At 37.1% G+C, this 19,604-nt stretch overlaps 1 protein-coding gene across 4 annotated transcripts in view; it reads right to left on the bottom strand.

Annotated features, from left to right (window-relative positions):
* The window catches only part of RFX7 (regulatory factor X7), a 141,502-nt gene that overhangs the window by 43,836 nt on the left and 78,062 nt on the right, over window positions 1-19,604 (bottom strand). For all 4 annotated transcript variants that reach the window (XM_061431198.1, XM_061431199.1, XM_061431201.1 and 1 more), the window contains exon 4: window positions 1,137-1,219. In XM_061431198.1, coding sequence (XP_061287182.1) covers window positions 1,137-1,219 — 83 coding nt within the window. The remainder of the gene's footprint in view (window positions 1-1,136; window positions 1,220-19,604) is intronic.

The raw sequence follows: 19,604 nt of genomic DNA, 5'->3' as shown, positions 1-19,604 counted from the left end.
GGACATGGAACAACAGACTGGTTCCAAATAGGAAAAGGAGTTCATCAAGGCTGTATATTGTCACCCTGCTTATTTAACTTCTAATGCAGAGTACATCATGAGAAACGCTGGGCTGGAGGAAGCACAAGCTGGAATCAAGATTGCTGGGAGAAATATCAATAACCTCAGATATGCAGATGACACCACCCTTATGGAAGAAAGTGAAGAAGAACTAAAAGGCCTCTTGATGAAAGTGAAAAAGTTGGCTTAATGCTCAACATTCAGAAAACTAAGATCATGGCATCTGGTCCCATCACTTCATGGCAAATAGATGGGGAAACAGTAGAAACAGTGGCAGACTTTATTTTTCTGGGCTCCAAAATCACTGCAGATGGTGACTGCAGCCATGAAATTAAAAGACACTTGCTCCTTGGAAGGAAAGTTATGATGAACCTAGAGAGCATATTAAAGAGCAGAGACATTACTTTGTCAACAAAGGTCCGTCTAGTCAAGCCTATGGTTTTTCCAGTAGTCATGTATGGATGTGAGAGTTGGACTATAATGAAAGCTGAGCACCGAAGAATTGATGCTTTTGAACTGTGGTGTTGGAGAAGACTCTTGAGAGTCCCTTGGACTGCAAGGAGATCCAACCAGTCCATCCTAAAGCAGATCAATCCTGGGTGTTCATTGGAAGGACTGATGTTGAAGCTGAAACTCCAATACTTTGGCCACCTGATTCGAAGAACTGACTCATTGGAAAAGACCCTGATGCTGGGAAAGATTGAGGGCAGGAGGAAAAGGGGACAACAGAGGATGAGATGGTTGGATGGCCTCACTGACTCAATGGACATGAATTTGGGTAAACTCCAGGAGTTGGTGATGGACAGGGAGGCCTGGTGTGCTGCGGTTCACAGGGTTGCAAAGAGTCAGACACGACTGAGCGACTAAACTGACTGACTCAGGTACACAAATGTACCCAGGTACACAAACAAATTAGCAAAAACTACAGGTAAACATTTAACCAAATATGATCAAAGACTAAAATATCTACTGTTTTGCCAGTCATTTTCTGATGATTTTAGAAATAGTGCAAAACAGTAATAAGCACAACACACATATAAACAGTGTAACTGAGGCAAAGACAAGAAGAGATATACCTTTTCTCTCCATTGCTGAGACCAGAAGGCAGCTGAAGGTAGAGGTAGAGTTTCTCTAGGTCTGTAAACTTCTCAACTTCTTGCTGTTAGTTAAAAAGGATTAAAAAACAAAGGTCATTTTAAAAATTGTTTTTCCCTCAACAAAATTTACTAACATCTTCCTAAAAAAATACTATCTAAATTTAAACCAGATGGAATGAGTCACTTGCCAAAGCACAGAAAATCTAGGCTTTTTTCTCATCAGTAAAATAATACAGTCATGTTGTTTGACAAATTTATTGCGTATAAAATGCTGATTAGTAAGAGAAAATGGTACTTTCTTATTATTTCTTACATCCTAGGTACAAATAAAATCAAATCAATGCTGAGATAAAAATTTCTCATTTTAAACCTCATTTAAAGGAGGGTTGTACAATGTTACAGGAAAAGTACTAGACTGGGAGTCAAGAGACTATTTACTAATAGCCTAACCATTTAACTGGTTGTGAGACTTCCATGCCTTATCAGGTTTTCTTTAAAAATGTAAAATGAAAGAGACAGTTTCTAGGATTCTTTTCTAATTCTCAAAAATCTAGAACATGTGACTAATGATGCTACTGTCAATGGGGGTGGAACTGAGGTTTAAAAATCCAGTTATTCCTCAGTATCTGTGGATAACTGGTTCCAGGAACTCCCTTCTCCCCCACTGTGGATACCAAAATACACAAATGCACAAGTCCTTTACATAAAATGGTCCTCCTTAAGCACCATAACCAAGGAATCAAATGTGATCCTGGGTTGGTTGAAACTGCAAGTGCACGACCTCTGGATCCACAGGGCCAACTGTACCAAAGTACAAACAACAGTCCCTTTCACACAACGCCGATGTGATTATTCTCTGACTTGCAACAGTGGATGCTATTTGCAGAATCTATTTGTAAGATTGTCTGTCACTACTGTTCTGCAACGTTGTCATTTTATCTATAAATGTAACCTTTAAAATAATTTCCACTATTCAGAGGACTGTATAGTTGTCTTCCCAGATGAGATTGCCACAAGATAGTTTTAAATCTGCCATAAATCCTACTGCAATAAAAACATATGTAACATTTTGGCAACCTAATTCATTACAATTGAACTGCATTACAATTGAATTGCACTGCAATGGAAAATATAGACAGATTACTGGCATTTTTGGTGACAGAATCCTTACATAATAAAGTACAACTAAACACAGATCCAATTTATTTAAAAAGCATAAACTGATATAATTTAGCCTATTCTTATTCTCACCAGAATTCATTCAAAAATGGTTTAATCTTAGAATCTATCCACAGAATGATTTAATCAATTACATGCAATCAACTCTCAAATCTACATTGTTTTCATTCTACTGTCTATGGGGTATTTTCCAAATAGTTCTAATATCTGATAGACTGACCAGCAATATCTTATATAACTTTCCCCTCTACAACAACAACAACAAAATCCTATAGAAACACAGACATTTCCTTTCAAAACTGTTATTTAACATCTTCTTTTCTCTAGTTTCCCAGCGTTCAGTTTGGGAGTCTGCCTAGTTTTGTTCCTCTTGGTGTGTTCCATTCTAATCCTCCATTTAGACTTCTTAACTCTTTCCCCCATGTTCTTCCAGTCTCTTTATTTTCCCAGCCACTCTATTAGTTTAAGTCTTTAGCTGTCTTTCTTTCAACAATAAAGGAGAACTCATTTACTCATTTATTTATTCACTAATTTTATTTTGTGTAACATTCCACAAATGATAAGTGTTAACATATTGTGTATCACAACCTATATAAAGGCTGGAAATAGATGAACAACACAATAGTCCCTGCCCTGAAGTAACTTACAATGATTCTTTTTTTTTTAGATTTTTTAATATAAATTTACTTATTTTAATTGGAGGTAATTACAATATTGTATTGGTTTTGCCATACATCAACATGAATCCGCCACGGGTGTACACATGTTCCCCATCCTGAACCCCCCTCCCACCTCCCTCCCCATACCATCCCTCTGGGTCAACCCAGTGAACCAGCCCTGAGCACCCTGTATCATGCATCGAACCTTGACTGGTGATTCATTTCACATATGATATTATACATGTTTCAATGCCATTCTCCCAAATCATCCCACCCTCGCCCTCTCCCACAGAGTCCAAAAGACTGTTCTATACATCTGTGTCTCTTTTGCTGTCTCACATACAGGGTTATCATTACCATCTTTCAAAATTCCATATATATGCATTAGTATACTGTATTGGTGTTTTTCTTTCTGGCTTCACTCTGTATAATATGCTCCAGTTTCATCCACCTCATTAGAACTGATTCAAATGTATTCTTTTTAATGGATGAGTAATACTCCACTGTGTATATGTACCACAGCTTTCTTATCCATTCATCTGCTGACAGACATCTAGGCTGCTTCCATGTCCTGGCTATTATAAACAGTGCTGCGATGAACATTGGGGTACATGTTGTCTCTTTCAATTTTGGTTTCCTCAGTGTGTATGCCCAGCAGTGGGATTGCTGGGTCATATGGCAGTTCTATTTCCAGTTTTTTTTTTTTTAATTTTATTTTATTTTTAAACTTTACAATATTGTATTAGTTTTGCCAAATATCGAAATGGAAAGAATAAAATACTTAGGAATATATCTACCTAAAGAAACTAAAGACCTATATAAAGAAAACTATAAAACACTGGTGAAAGAAATCAAAGAGGACACTAATAGATGGAGAAATATACCATGTTCATGGATTGGAAGAATCAATATAGTGAAAATGAGTATACTACCCAAAGAAATTTATAGATTCAATGCAATCCCTATCAAGCTACCAACAGTATTCTTCACAGAGCTATAACAAATCATTTCACAATTTGTATGGAAATATTTCCAGTTTTTTAAGGAATCTCCACACTGTTCTCCATAGTGGCTGTACTAGTTTGCATTCCCACTAACAGTGTAAGAGGGTTCCCTTTTCTCTACACCCTCTCCAGCATTTATTGCTTGTAGATTTTTGGATAGCAGCCATTCTGACTGGCGTGAAATGGTACCTCATTGTGGTTTTGATTTGCATTTTTCTGATAATGAGTGATGTTGAGCATCTTTTCACGTGCTTATTAGCCATCCGTATGTCTTCTTTGGAGAAATATCTGTTTAGCTCTTTGGCCCACAACGATTCTTGAGTTACTAAAAAATTTCTAACTATCTGTTTTGCCTGTATCTATTTTTCCCCACTTTAACCTGTCTTAAATATAGTTCCTTAATACCTCTTGTTGAATATTACTAACATCACCCACTTAAACCCAACAGAGCCTTTCACATTAAATCAAAAATAGTTTATGTTACCAAAAAACCCATAAGTATTATTACGGGCAAAGTCTAAGAAAATGCAACACAAAACATCTTTTTTTTCCCCTTGGGTAAACTGTCTTTCTTAATGGAATATTATTCAGCCATAAAAATGAGTGAAATCTTGCCATTTGTGGCCACATGAATGGACCTTGAGGGCACTATGCTAAGTAAAACAAGTCAGACAGAAAAGGATAAATATCATATGATCTTCCTTTTATATGGAATCTAAAAACAACAACAAAACAGACAAAAACCCTGAGCCCACGGATACTGTGATGATTGGTGGCAGCCTGAGGTGGGGGGAGGGAGTGTAGATTGTAGGAGTGGAAGAAGGGGGTCATAAAGTACAAATTTCTAGTTACAAAATGAGTAAGTCACAGGGATATAATGTATAGCAATGGTGAATATAATTTCAAAGTAGCCAGGATAGACCTCCAAAATTCTCATTATAAAAAAAAAATTTTGTAGCTATGTATGATGATGCTGTGAAAGTGCTGCACTCAATATGCCAGCAAATTTGGAAAACTCAGCAGTGGCCACAGGACTGCAAAAGGTCAGTTTTCATTCCAATCCCAAAGAAAGGCAATGCCAAAGAATGCTCAAACTACTGCACAGTTGCACTCATCTCACACACTAGTAAAGTAATGCTCAACATTCTCCAAGCCAGGCTTCAGCAATATGTGAACCGTGAACTTCCTGATGTTCAAGCTGGTTTTAGAAAAGGCAGAGGAACCAGAGATCAAATTGCCAACATCCGCTGGATCATCGAAACAGCAAGAGAGTTCCAGAAAAATATCTATTTCTGCTTTATTGACTATGCCAAAGCCTTTGACTGTGTGGATCACAATAAACTGTGGAAAATTCTTCAAGAGATGGGAATACCAGACCACCTGATCTGCCTCTTGAGAAATTTGTATGCAGGTCAGGAAGCAACAGTTAGAACTGGACATGGAACAACAGACTGGTTCCAAATAGGAAAAGGAGTTCATCAAGGCTGTATATTGTCACCCTGTTTATTTAACTTCTAATGCAGAGTACATCATGAGAAACGCTGGACTGGAAGAAGCACAAGCTGGAATCAAGATTGCCGGGAGAAATATCAATCACCTCAGATATGCAGATGACACCACCCTTATTGCAGAAAGTGAAGAGGAACTAAAAAGTCTCTTGATGAAAGTGAAAGAGGAGAGTGAAAAAGTTGGCTTAAAGCTCAACATTCACAAAATGAAGATCATGGCATCCGGTCCCACCACTTCATGGGAAATACATGGGGAAACAGTGGAAACAGTGTCAGACTTTATTTTTCTGGGCTCCAAAATCACTGCAGATGGTGACTGCAGCCATGAAATTAAAAGACGCTTACTCCTTGAAAGGAAAGTTATGACCAACCTAGATAGCATATTCAAAAGCAGAGACATTACCTTGCCAACAAAGGTTCGTCTAGTCAAAGCTATGGTTTTTCCTGTGGTCATGTATGGATGTGAGAGTTGGACTGTGAAGAAGGCTGAGCACCGAAGAATTGATGCTTTTGAACTGTGGTGCTGGAGAAGACTCTTCAGAGTCCCTTGGACTGCAGGGAGATCCAACCAGTCCATTCTGAAGGAGATCATCCCTGGGTGTTCTTTGGAAGGAATGATGCTAAAGCTGAAACTCCAGTACTTTGGCCACCTCATGAGAAGAGTTGACTCATTGGAAAAGACTCTGGTGCTGGGAGGGATTGGGGGCAGGAGAAGGGGACGACAGAGGATGAGATGGCTGGATGGCATCACTGACTCGATGGATGTGAGTCTGAGTGAACTCCGGGAGTTGGTGATGGACAGGGAGGCCTGGCGTGCTGCAATTCATGGGGTCGCAAAGAGTCGGACATGACTGAGCGACTGATCTGATCTGATCTGATCTGATGGTGATAAAGGTTAACTAGATTTATTGCAGTCATCATTTTATAATACAAGCATACCTCGGAGGTACTATAGGTTCAGTCTTAGACCACCACAATAAAACAAATACTACAATAAAGTGAGTCACATAAATTTTTGGTTTCTTAGTGCATATAAAAGTTATCTTTGCTCGTGCTCAGTCGCTAAGTCGTGTCTGCCTATTTGTGACCCCATGACTATAGCCCACCTGGTTCCTCTGTCCATGGAATTCTCCAGGCAAGAATGCTGGAAAATGTGAAAATTTATTGTCATTTCCTTCTCCAAAAGTTACCTTTACCCTGTAATATAGTCTATCAAGTATGCAACAGCACTGTATTTAAAAAACAAGGCACATACTTTAATTAGAAGTATTTTATTGCTTAAAAAGATGCTAACCATCATCTGATAATGCAGGCAGGTTTACCACAAACCCTCAATTTATAAAAAATAATATCTGCAAAGTGTAATAAAATGCAATAAAACAAGGTATGCCCATATATACAAATACAGAATCATTATTTTGTACACCTGAAACTAATATAATGTTACATCAGTTACACCTCACTTAAAAATATCAAACAAAAAACCCCACCATTTTTGATGACTAAGAATAAAAAAAACTTTATGTTGTTGGAAAAACCTTGGTTTCTATAGTTTTCAACTTTTATATATACTAGAGAAAAGAACAGGGAAGAAATCCCAGAAGGAATTCAGAAGATAATCCAAATTAGGATAAAGTACCAAAGAGATGATTCAAAGATGGAATCGTTTTGAAAAAGATCAAACTCACTGCTGCATCCTTTAGTTTGTCTTTCAAACAGTGAAAAATTACTACTGTCAATTACTCTTTTGTTATGTGGGACTCCACACACAGAAGAAAATAATCGGAGAGTTCACTAAAACTGACATCAAAATTCTAAGAAGCAAACGAGAACAAAATGACTTAAGTGTACAGTGATGGCATTCTAGTCCAGTGAAGCTGAGTTTACCATAAGAATTTTGGTTTTGGATACACCTGTCACTTCCTGCTAATCACTGGCCTCCAAAACAGTGATCCGTGGTGTATAAGACCTTAACTTTGATTATATCAAGGCAAGAATATCATGTGGCAAGTATGTTAAACATCAGATTATTTGATATACTGTATAAAGATTTAAACATCAAAATAAAGTTTTGTTCCATGTGGAGATCCATTAATTGTCAAAAAGAAGTATGCTTGATGGATTTGCTGCTTTATTTTTAGAGGATAGGAAAAAAACTGCATACATTTTAAAAAATTATAATTTTAAAATTCTGCCATAAAATAAAATAATGCATTAATATATGCTACAACGTGGATGAACCTTTGAAAACATTATGCTAGGTGAGAGAAGTCAGACACAAAAAACCATTTATCAAATGCTTTCACTTTTATGAAATATCCAGAACAGTCAAATCCATGGCGAGAGAAAGATTAATGGCTACCAGAGAGCAGTAAGAGGACTGATTGCTTAGTGGGTTTCCTTGGGGTGATGAAAATGCTTCAGAACTGGGTAGAGGTGACGTTTACATAACACTGTGAATATGCTAAATAGTACTAATGAGAAACTTTATGTTACATATATTTAACAACAATAAACATTACAATTTTTAATAGAGCTTGATACATGTGGCAGACATATCTGAGCATCTGACCTGAAACTTCCAGTGACAATTATCAACATCCCTATTTATTAGGCTTAAAAGTCTTCATTTTCTTGAGTTGAAGAAGTGAAGTTCTCAACAAAGAGAGAAGTTCTCAAAGCAAAGTTATTAAAAGTGTCTTCAAGTTTAGGGGGAACCTCAAGTACTATCTAGTTTGTTTAATGAACTAAGGTGATAAGTTCCCACTACTGTAGTTGAAAATCTTGCCCAAAAGCTTATGAGGCTTCTCCCCTATAGTTCAATCTTTGCAAGAAGATATCCAAAAGGAATCTTGGAACTGAAGTTTGATTCAGATGTCAAATACATTCTAGGAAACCACTCTGAAGAATTTTTGGCAAAAATCTTGTTTATTCCCAAGTAGGTAAGCAGACCTTGCGTGTCAATCATCCCATTTACATAAGCATATCTTTATACAGGTGGTTTTTCAGAAACTTTGAGTATGAAAACTTTGAAAAGCAATATTACAGACCTAATGTTGCAAATGGCCTAGATAATGCTTTGCCCTTTCACATCCTAGATAGAAAAGCATACAGCAAACAATCAGATTCCAATACTGAGGCTACTTGATGCGAAGAACTGACTCACTGGAAAAAAGACCCTGATGCTGGGAAAAACTGAAGGTAGGAAAAGGGGACGACAGAGGATGAGATGGTTGGGCAGCATCACCGACTCTATGGACGTGAGTTTGAGTAAACTCCGGGAGTTGGTGATAGACAGGGAAGCCTGGCGTGACGCAGTCCATGGGGTCAGAGAAGCAGACATGACTGAGTGACTGAACTAAACTGAATATCCTTTTACCCGCTTTGTGGCACCTTGGGAGTCCTGTGTTTCAGTGGTGAGGCTACAACATGGCAATGTGTGTCAATGTGGGTTCCTGAGGGACTATGTGGAGCAGGGGCCTCCAGTGATTTGTGCTATATATATAATGTGAATGAAAACAAGTTCTTCTGGTTAGGCCACTGATATTTCAGGCTTCCTTTGTTTCGGCAGCATCACCTTGCCCCTCCTGATTAATATAGAAAGTTAGACCTTTTCCTCTATGTAAATAAAATGCTGAGAGAGGAAATGGGCTCCTCTCTATCACAAAAGCTTTCATTCATTTTTAGAATAGTATTTAACTTATTTTGAAATTTCAAATTATACTAGCCAAGCTATTTACGTTTATCAAATTGAGACATGGGCTAAAAAAATGTTAAGAATATGCAGTTCAGATTATATAGCTTTCATGCTTTCGTCTACTTAAAAAAACAAAACACCTAGTTAAAAATTCAATTCTAATAAATTTTGCCTACATGATCATACATGATCCTACAAGAGCCTGTTTGGTTACTTTGGGCCATAGCAATTACAAGGATTTTAAACTCAATTAATTCGCATTTATTGATTGTTCAAAGAAATTTTGTTTGGTGTCTACTTACACCTTCCTCCTCAACTAGATTCAAGATTCTAGTTTATCCACACCTTTTTGAGGCAAAAACTGAAAATGTAAGACAGAGCCAGACAGTACTTCTTTCAATACCCCATTTAATTTTTAAATTTAGTAAACAATAAAGTATTTCAACCAAAGTACAGAAAGTACATATGTATCACTATCCATATTAAAAGATGCTAACTTTTTGCCATATTTGCTTCAGAAGTTCTTAGAGTATACAGTATTGTTTGTTATATGGACTAAATCCAGTTTATCCATTTCTTTATGATAAGACAATTTCATTATTTCAAATAGTGCTGCAATAAAAATTCTTATTTGTGACTGTTGTGTCCTTGTGCAGGAGGTTTCTGTTATAGTACGTATCCCTAAAAGTAGAAGTACTTGGTCATGTAAGATGCACATCTTTAACTTTGCTGGTATTCCCAAACTGCTCCCCAAAACTATTACGCCAATTTGTTTTCCAAAAGCAATGCTACCATTTCTCTACATTCTTATGAAAGCTTAAGATTTACATTTTAGCTAATCTTATAAGTATGAACAAGTATCCCAGCCTTGTTTTATTTTAAATTTTCTGATTGAGGATGAAGCTATCATACTATTTATCATTTAAGTTTATACTAATACAATAACTATCCAATTTTATCATACATCAGAGTCACTTGGAGAGATTGCTAAAGATGGTGAGAGTTTCTGACTCAGCAGTCTAGAGCAGGAACCTTGAAAATCAAAGGTTAAAAATAATGCCATTTTTACTTTCAATATTTAAAAGCAACTTCAACTGAGTTGGAATTTAATTTAGAAAAAATCTAACAACTTATCTTTGAGAGGATCATATAGCAAAATGTATGATTCACTGATCCTTCTTGAACCTGTGGAACAGACTTTTCATAAATCACCTGGTAACTGATTAGTATAGTAATAAAGCAGCTTTGATGGAGCTTTTAGAAACTTGAGGTTAATAGGCAAGTCTCTTATTGATAAATTAGTAGCCAATAATGAAAAACGACCTACAGTATATATTATAGATAAATAAAGCAGCTGCTACTTGAGCATGAGTGCTGGATCTTTCAAATCTGATCTATCTAAAACAGCAGGATATAGTGGTCAAGTACAGGATACAGAATCAGAAGGCCTGGATCTGAATTCCAGATTTGCCCCTTATTAGCTTTGTGATATTAAGCAAGATGAGCATTAATTTTCAAGTCTGTGAAACACTGATAAAACACCCATGAATTTTCATGAGGATTAAAAAAAATTTGTAAAATATTTCTATGTTATGTTATTATTACCACATAAACAGTCTGGGGGACTACAGTCCATAGGGTCTCAAAGAGTTGGACACAACTGAAGTGACTTAGCACACATTACATAAATATTACTTTGAAATATATACTTGCTGAAAGTCACATTTTGGCAAGAGAGTTTATAATTCAAATTCTATCAACAAATATAGAATATTTTATTTGAAAAAGCAACGTATCTTAAGAAATTTAGGAAACATTTGGCCTGGTGACCTTCACCAACTTGAAGAGTTATACCACAAGAGCAAGGTTCCTAGATTCTATGTGAGTATCAGACTTGACCACAAGTTATTGAAGACAGTGTTCCACCAGCACTGACTTTCCTCAGTAAGTGCAGAAAAACACGGATACTATTCCTTCATAAGCCATCAAGATGTTACTGAATTTAGAAGATATTTCTGACAACCGTGATACTAGAATAGGTCAGAAACAAAAGCTTTTACCAGGTTGGACTTGGAAAAGAAAATGTGTAACTTTCCACTTGTCTTCTGTTATTTAAAAAACACCTGAAACAATATTCTTTATTTCCAACAACCGAGTTAATTTTTAGTGTTTCAGCTTGTCTGCTCAGGACATTTGCCTTTGAACTATGAAAACATACCAGATGAACTGAGGAATCAGGGAGCATTTTCAGTATTTTATTACTACAACTTTAAAACCTCTAAGCAGATGGTAAGGAAACACATTCCCACTATTTACTGGCACAGGTAGTCTGAGTGGAGAGACCGGATTCTGCTTTCTTAGGGAACATATTGAATCAGGTTTATCCCACAATTTCTCAAACATTAATAAAGAAGGATTTCTCCTGTTTGAAATAAATTTCTTTGCAGTGCTGTGCTTCTTGTTGTGAGACTTCCCCTTCAAGTATTAGGTTCTTTTTTTTTTTAAACAAGGTCACAAAACTGGGTAACAGTTGATATTTATAAAGATGGTAACCAGTGAAGACTTAAATGAGGATCTTTTATGCAAATCTTTGATGGATCATTATTCTTATTTCCAGAAGAAGCAGAAACTTTCCTGTTGAGACGTATCAACACCTTTCAAGGAACGAGTCAGGCTGACACTGACAGAGTCTTGATGGAAGAGGACCAACCCAAGGGTATCATATTCATAATTAGTTCTTCAAATTTTTCTTTTCAAACTAGTATCAGAGAAAGGTTTTAAAAGAAGTTTTGATTTAAATTTGTATTTAGAAGTGGTTGTCTAAAATTCAGAAACTGAAAATCCCCAATTTGTTTCTTCCATTAAATTATCACACGTGGAGAGAAAATATATAAAGTTAGGATCATTGTACTTGAATTTGTCTGTCTTTTATTTTGTAAACTACAGAAACAAAACAAAACATGAAAAAAATTCTAATTTTTTTTTTTTCCCCTGAAAGGAGACATTGATTTAGGAGCACAGTTACTAAAAGGCCTCTTTCTTCACCAGCATTACTGACAGAAGGGCTGAATGGGGAAAGTGGAACCTTACTCTATAGTTTTTTGTTTTTTTTTTTTAATTTATGGAAACAATCAACATACCTGATATTATATTCTCTCAGGCCCCAGCAGTTGTGAAAGCTGTTCTTCCACAGGATTGAATAAGGAAGATAGAGAAAAAGGTCAAGGTATAAGGATTCTATTTTTCAATGTGTTTTGCTTCAATTCTTAATTTCCAGCAATTTTCAGTTTCCTAACTTGCCATGAGAACCATGTGGTCATTTTTTATAAATGTGCTCTAAAAATATACTCTGTGATATGTTTTAGGGCTTAATAAAAAAGGGAGGCTAAAACCCTGAAATTGAAATAATGAATAACATGGTAGCAAGTATCATGGCTACATAAATGTCCAAGCAACTAAAAATCAACTGAAATGCTGAGAGAAGGGCATACTGCTAGGGTCCAAATAGAAAATACAGAAACCTATAGATTTGAGTACCTCTGAAAAAGGATTCAAACACGAGCCATCTCTAGGGAGACTAATTCTGCCCATAGTTAAATTCTACAAAAAGTGAGCATCACAGAATGATCATGTAACATTTCTCTGGCTCATTTAGGTGAGGCAAAGGTTATTACCAATGTTCTGTACACTGCTGGAAAAGATCCTAGGGTTCTACTAGTGGTGGGATAGGCTGAGAGCACTAGCAGGAAGGACAAGGTTTAGATCCTTCCAGTCACTGTGTTTTAAGTTTTTTGTTTTTGATTTTATAGTGTGGAGATAAAGGATAGTCCCTGGGAACCCAGCAACTATTTTTCCAAAAAATTGGATTTGTTTTAGTTGATTCTTCAAGGTTACAAAGCTACAGCCTCAGCAAAGGTACAGGCCATGAAGAGGAAAAGTTAGTCCTTTAATTCCTGTCGCTGCTCCTAGTAACCTTTCCTTCTTTTCCTCTTAGTTTGCTTTTCTAAGGGTTTGAAATAACTTAAGATGCAAAAATAGAGAGACTAGAAAACTATAAAAGAATTCATTTGTTTTATATCAAAACACATTTCTGTGTTATTATCTCATTCCTTAAATATAAAGATACTAATGAAAATTGAATTTCTTTCAGATGAGAGATTGCCATCTTATTCTTTCCTATCCCTTTTTGTGACAATAAAATGAATTCGAAAGCTAGCTGACAACAGTAGGGACAATCTTTACAATTATGAAAGAGAAAAGTAACCAGGACTCATGATTTGTCCCCTTAGTGGCAATTTAGTCCACTTGAGTTCCTGACAGGAAGAAAAAACAAAAAAATAATTACATTGTCCTCCCATACTAAGGGATAAAGTAACTCACATACTTGATGAAAATAAGAATAAATGGTTCAAATTTATCTGAATGGATGGCATGGCCTTATACAGATGATTTCTTTTTGTGATACTCAAAAAACAAACCAAACCCAACTATTTAAATCCAGCCCCCTTGTCAACAAGCACCACACCCCAAACCCTCCCTAGACATGTAAAATCTAAACAAAAAGGCCCTCTTGAATGTTATGCATTTCCTCTTCACCAAGTGACTGAAAGGAAAAAGTCAGATTCTGAGCTAGGTCTTTAGTAACAGTAACCTCAGTGCCACATCACAAGACAAACTCTATCTTCTAAAAAGGAGCCTTTTTCAAGTCTGATTGATATATATACACACTTATCTTCGGCTGTTGCTGTGTGGACTTCTCTCTGGTTGTGGCTAGCAGGGGCTACTCTAGCTGTGGTGAGAGGGCGTCTCACTGCAGTGGCTTCTCTTGCTGCTGAGCACAGGCTCTAGGGCTCGAGGGTCAGTAATCGCGGCACACAGTGTCAGTAGTGGCTGCCGGGCTCTAGAGCACAAGTTTCATAGCTGTGGCTCCCAGACTTAGTTGATTGATCTGTGGCATATGGGATCTTCCCAGATCAGGGATCGAACCCATGTCATCTGCATTGGCAGGTGGATTCTTTACCACTGAACCACCAGGGAAGCCCAAGTCTGATACATTTTAATTAGATATTCCAAACAAAATTTTTGGTGTCAATGAAGATTGGGTCAGGAAGTTGACTTTGATCCTATCATTTAGTATTCATTATAGTAAGGATTTGAGGTGAAAAGGCATGCTTTCTTCTATAAAGGAGGAAAGGGAGAAAAGCAGTCTTTTCAAACTATATACACCATATATTTGTAACATATATCAATAACATATATCTCTAGAGGGCAGAAGAGTTGAGCAAGTTATTCGAATTTATTTCTGGGAGTGTGTCATCTATCTTAGAAAGGTCCACCCTTAACATTATTATATTATGGCTTCCCTGGTGGCTCAGACAGTAAACTCTCTGCCTACAGAGACAGAGATCAGGGTTCAATCCCTGGGTTGGGAAGATCCTCTGGAGAAGAAAATGGCAACCCACTCCAGTATTCTTGCCTGGAAAATCCCACGGATAGAGGAGCCTGGGAGGCTATGGTCCATGGGGCTGCAAAGAGTCAGACACGACTGAGCGACTTCACTTTCAGTTTCACATTATTATTATTCTGGTTCTCAGGAAGCAGATATTCTACACGCTGCTTCACATATCTTTCAGTGCTCATCTAACCACTTCGGCAGTAGGCACATAAAAGAATTGACTTCTAACTTAGAACATTAACTATGGGAAAGATTTGAAAAGTTTAAAAAAGTTAAATGAGATTATTTTCATTCATGTATTCATTGAGTTCTGGGTTTTATGCCAACTATGCTTTAGGCATGCATGACCTTACATTTCAGGACAATAAAATTTAGAAGTAAAACATCTGTTGCATGATAATGATAAATACTATAAGGAAAAAGGATTGGTGAGGGTACTTAACGCAGAGTGGTCAAGGAAGGTTTCATTGTAAAGTATGAACATAAACTGTTTGACAAAGTGGCTAACCAATAGGAAAGACTCTTAAAAGAGTTACCAATTTTCTTTGTTCTAGCCTACTTTTGTTTTCCATTGAGTGACTGTTTTAATGGCCAGGCAGGGCAAGAACTGACAGTAAAAACTCCACATTATTAACAGAAAAAAATGGACTCTGGCTTCTCACTATTTGTCCCTATACATCCTGTTACGGCTCCCATAACACTATAAAGAATGGCTCTTGGAAAAATCTTGCCCTCAAAGAATCTAACACAGAGGTGACAGTCTCAAATGCCAGCTGGGCAATGGAAATGATTAGACTACAGATAAGAAAAATATCTATGATTAGGAGTTAAATGCATGGCATGTAAAAATAAGGATTCAGTGTCCTAAGTTTATAACGGACAACTCATGTGTGCTCAGAAAGCTGGTTTTTAGGATTTATCTAATAGTAAACTTTGGTGTCCATTACAGAAGGAAAGTTTCTTAATAGAACACAGCTTAGACGGTTAATTTTTGTTCATTTCCCCAGGGAAGACAAACGCCAGTCCAGCATGGGATGGAGGCAGAGAGTAGAATCCTAAAGCAGCATTCAGAACCTAAGACACGTTGACTACTGATTCAACACCATCTGACCCTTTCAAGTTTTCTACTGTATCCCCTTGCAAAAGGACCCTTCTGCAAGTGCTCCCTTGTAGGGAACTTGCCTCACTACTGAATAATCTGAACGATGGCATCTGTCACCAAATTTCAAGTTTCCCTGGCTCTCCAGAAGGAACAGGCATTCCATCTAACTTCTCTCTCCTAATGGTAATCCTAGAAAGTCCTCCTTGGTTCAACTCTCATAAGTAAGCCTTCCCCCAGCAGAATGGATTTAGGTCAGGAAGCCTTTAGACTCATCTGTGAAAGGAACTCATCAGACATGTTCAATTACTGCCCAGGGGAGTTTACTTGGCCTACCTGGTGCAGAGCACAGAAAGCTCTGTAAAGCAGATGCTTTATTAGGCTATGTTAACTCCCCAATACTGCATTTTTTTAAACCTAAAAGTAAATGGCAATACATAATTCCTCTCTTAGAATATTGGTCAGTAGAGAGCCCTAGAAGTAATTCTGAACACTCTTCCTGACAGATATAAAATACGGACTTAAATGGATTTAAAGTACAGTTGACCCTTGAGCAATATGGGGCTCAGGGGTGCCTACCCGCCTTGTGGGCTTCCCAGGTGGCGCTAGTGGTAAAGAACCCACCTGTCAATGCAGGCTTTCACTCCATCAAACATTCAGGATTATTTCTCTCAAATACTGATCTTGATATAGCTTTCAAGTAGTCCAATTTAATTCCACTAAAATAAGGGGATTAGGTAATATGGAATGAGCAGCTTTCAACTCTGCTAATCCTATGGGATTGGATGTGTCAATGTAAGGTTTTGCCTTGACTATTAAACTGGTTATGAAAAATATAACTGGATAGGCTTTACAAATGTATAATGGCATTATAGATCTAAAGCTGTTACAACTGATGAAAACTTTAGTTTAAGACACTAATTACTATTAAAATTAAGTAAAAATCAATTTTTATTATAAAAGCATTAAAATTTTAATAAAAATTTTATTCATAGGCTTCTAAAATATTTTCATTTGTATTTATTGATAAGCAGGCAAATACTAGGCTTTAAAAATAGTAGATACAATTTTCTATTATCTACTTTTAGTATATTTCATAGAGCCATAGTCTTCACAATTGTAATCAATTTAAACAGTTAAAATAATTTTAGCTATTTTGTTTTAGTGAGCATATTATGTTTAAATGACATTCAAGCAACCTGCTTGCAAAAAAGAGACTAAATTTAGAATTACTGATTACTAAAATTCAGTAAAATGATGAGGCTAGCTTTTCATTTTTTTCCTCTTCAGATTTATTTTCAAAGTGGATAATTACTTTCAGAAACATTTCTTACAGGAAGAAGAAGTAGAATTTTTAAAAATTCATATAAATAACCTCATATTTTAGACACTTTAAAAAATGTTATGTTTATCACTGTTTTTAAAAGTCTTGGCTCTGGAGTCAGACTGGATTAAAAGCCTAATTCTATCAATTTGCAAGTTTTATGACGCTGAGTAAGTTGCTTAACCTGTCTGAACCTGTTTCTTCCTATGTAAAATGAGGATGATAACAGATTAATCTCATAGGCAAATTATAGGACTGAATAATAAAATATGTAAAGTACTTGTCTGTCACATGATAATAAATACTCAATAAATGTTAATAATAATAATATGTAGAGAGAAACTGTTTAGGTGATATTATGTGCATATTACACATAGTTTTTGATAATTATTGTTTGTAGATAATCACTCAGCAAATGTTAACTGTCTTCCATGTACTAGACAACGTACTAAGCACTGGGGATACCAAGACCATGAGACACAGTTCTTCTTACTACCAAAAGCTTATTTTTGTTGAAGGAAACAAATTAACCTGGGGATCAGCATACTATATAGTAAGAGCTGCAACAGGGGTAGAAAGCTTTTTATAAGGTGCATGAAAGCAAGAGCCTTAACAGAAGAAGGTATAGGAGAGAGGCTAGACTCAGACATGCTGAGTATACTGTTAACTCCCTTCTTCTTTGTCTTCTGGCCTAGTGGCTAGAAAACAAAACAAAATACTCTGTATCCTAGTTTCCTTTGTAGCTAGGCGCACCCAAGTGACATCACCCTGGAGGTGGAAGTTCCTTAAGTGGGAAGAGAAGTAGGTGCCCTGAAAATAAACACAGAGTTTTCCTAGAAGAAAGCCCTTTCGCCCTTTCTCCCTTCTTCCTGCCTTGGCATTTGGATAGAAGGTATGGACGTGCAGCAGCCATCAATGCTGTGATGGGACGAAAGGTGACTCAGCAAAACACAAAAAGCCTAGGACTCCAGTGAGCTATTGTACCGCTCTTGGATGCCTAACTCTGGACTTATTAGATGACACAAACTTATTTCTTTAAGCCACCAATAGTTGGGGTTTTCTGTTATCTGCTGCTGAATGCATTCCTAGTAGATAAAAAGCATTCTGAAAAGGTATTTGAGCCAAGTCCGAAAGGAGCAGGAGTCACCCAAGAGAAGAAAAATGAGAAGAGCACAGCTGGCAGAGGAAACAGCATCTATTAAGTCCTGGAGGTGGCGGGAGCACTGAGGGCTGATACCGGCAGCTGTTCTACAACATGCACCTTCTGGCTTCTTGGACAGCTTTAGCCAGGTGACTCCCAACTTCTCTATCTTCCTCTTTCTGTGTTTGAGGGATTCAATACTGTCCCCTCAGAGGTTCCTTATGGTAAGCAATCATTCTTAAATGGCAAGTTCCATGATGATGAACATAAAATGTGATCCCTGACTAATATGTAGCCTTCTAGGAACACATATTTGTGGTTAATAAGTCAGATTTCACATGAACAATTTACATGTACAGCACATTCTACTGAAACTGCCATGTGTGCCTGTATTTACACTACAGGCACATCTCCTTTTGTTGAGTTTCCTTTTATCATGCTTCACAGATACTGCTGCTACTGCTGCTGCTGCTAAGTCACTTCAGTCGTGTCTGACTCTGTGTGACTCCATAGACGGCAGCCCACCAGGCTCCCCTGTCCCTGGGATTCTCCAGGCAAGAACACTGGAGTGGGTTGCCATTTCCTTCTCCAATGCATGAAAGTGAAAAGTGAAAGTTAAGTCGCTCAGTCGTGTCCGACTCTTAGCGACCCCATGGACCACAGCTCACCAGGCTCCTCCGTCCATCGGATTTTCCAGGCAAGAGTACTGGAGTGGGGTGCCAGTGCCTTCTCTGTACAGATACTGCATTTTTTTTTTTTTTTTAACAACCTGAAGGTTTGTGCATCCCTACACTGAGCAAATCTACTGGCGATGTTTTCTCCAGTCTTATTCGCTCACTTTGTGTCTCTGTGTCACATTCTGGTAATTCTCACAGTATTTCAAACTTCTCCATCATTATCATTATATCTCTTATGGTGATCTGTTATCAATGATCTTTGATGTTACTACTAAGACTTGCTAGAGGCTCAGATGATGTTAGTGTTGTTTAGCAATACAGTCTCTTAATTAAGGTACGTACAATATTTTTTAGACATAATGCTATTGCACACTTAATAGACTACAGTATACTGTAAACATAACTTTTGTATGTACTGCAAATCCAAATAATTTGTGTGACTCATTTTGTTGCAATATTCACTTTACTGTAGTGGTCTGGAACTGAACCCTCAGTATCTCTGAGGCATGCCAGTAACAAGTACAGTTGTTATCTCCTTTAATACTCCCGGCAACTCAGTGGATTAGAAACTATTATTATCACCTTTTAAAGTACAACTAAAATAGGTTAAAATTTTCCAAAATCAGACAATAATGGCAATAAAGGAAGGGGTAAAGATACAAATTCAGGACTGTGTCATTCTATAGTCTCAGCTCTGAGCCATT

Source organism: Bos javanicus, chromosome 10 (assembly GCF_032452875.1).
Source record: "Bos javanicus breed banteng chromosome 10, ARS-OSU_banteng_1.0, whole genome shotgun sequence".
In the NCBI taxonomy this organism is placed as follows: Eukaryota; Metazoa; Chordata; class Mammalia; order Artiodactyla; family Bovidae; genus Bos; species Bos javanicus.
This window is presented reverse-complemented; position numbering and strand designations above follow the sequence as displayed.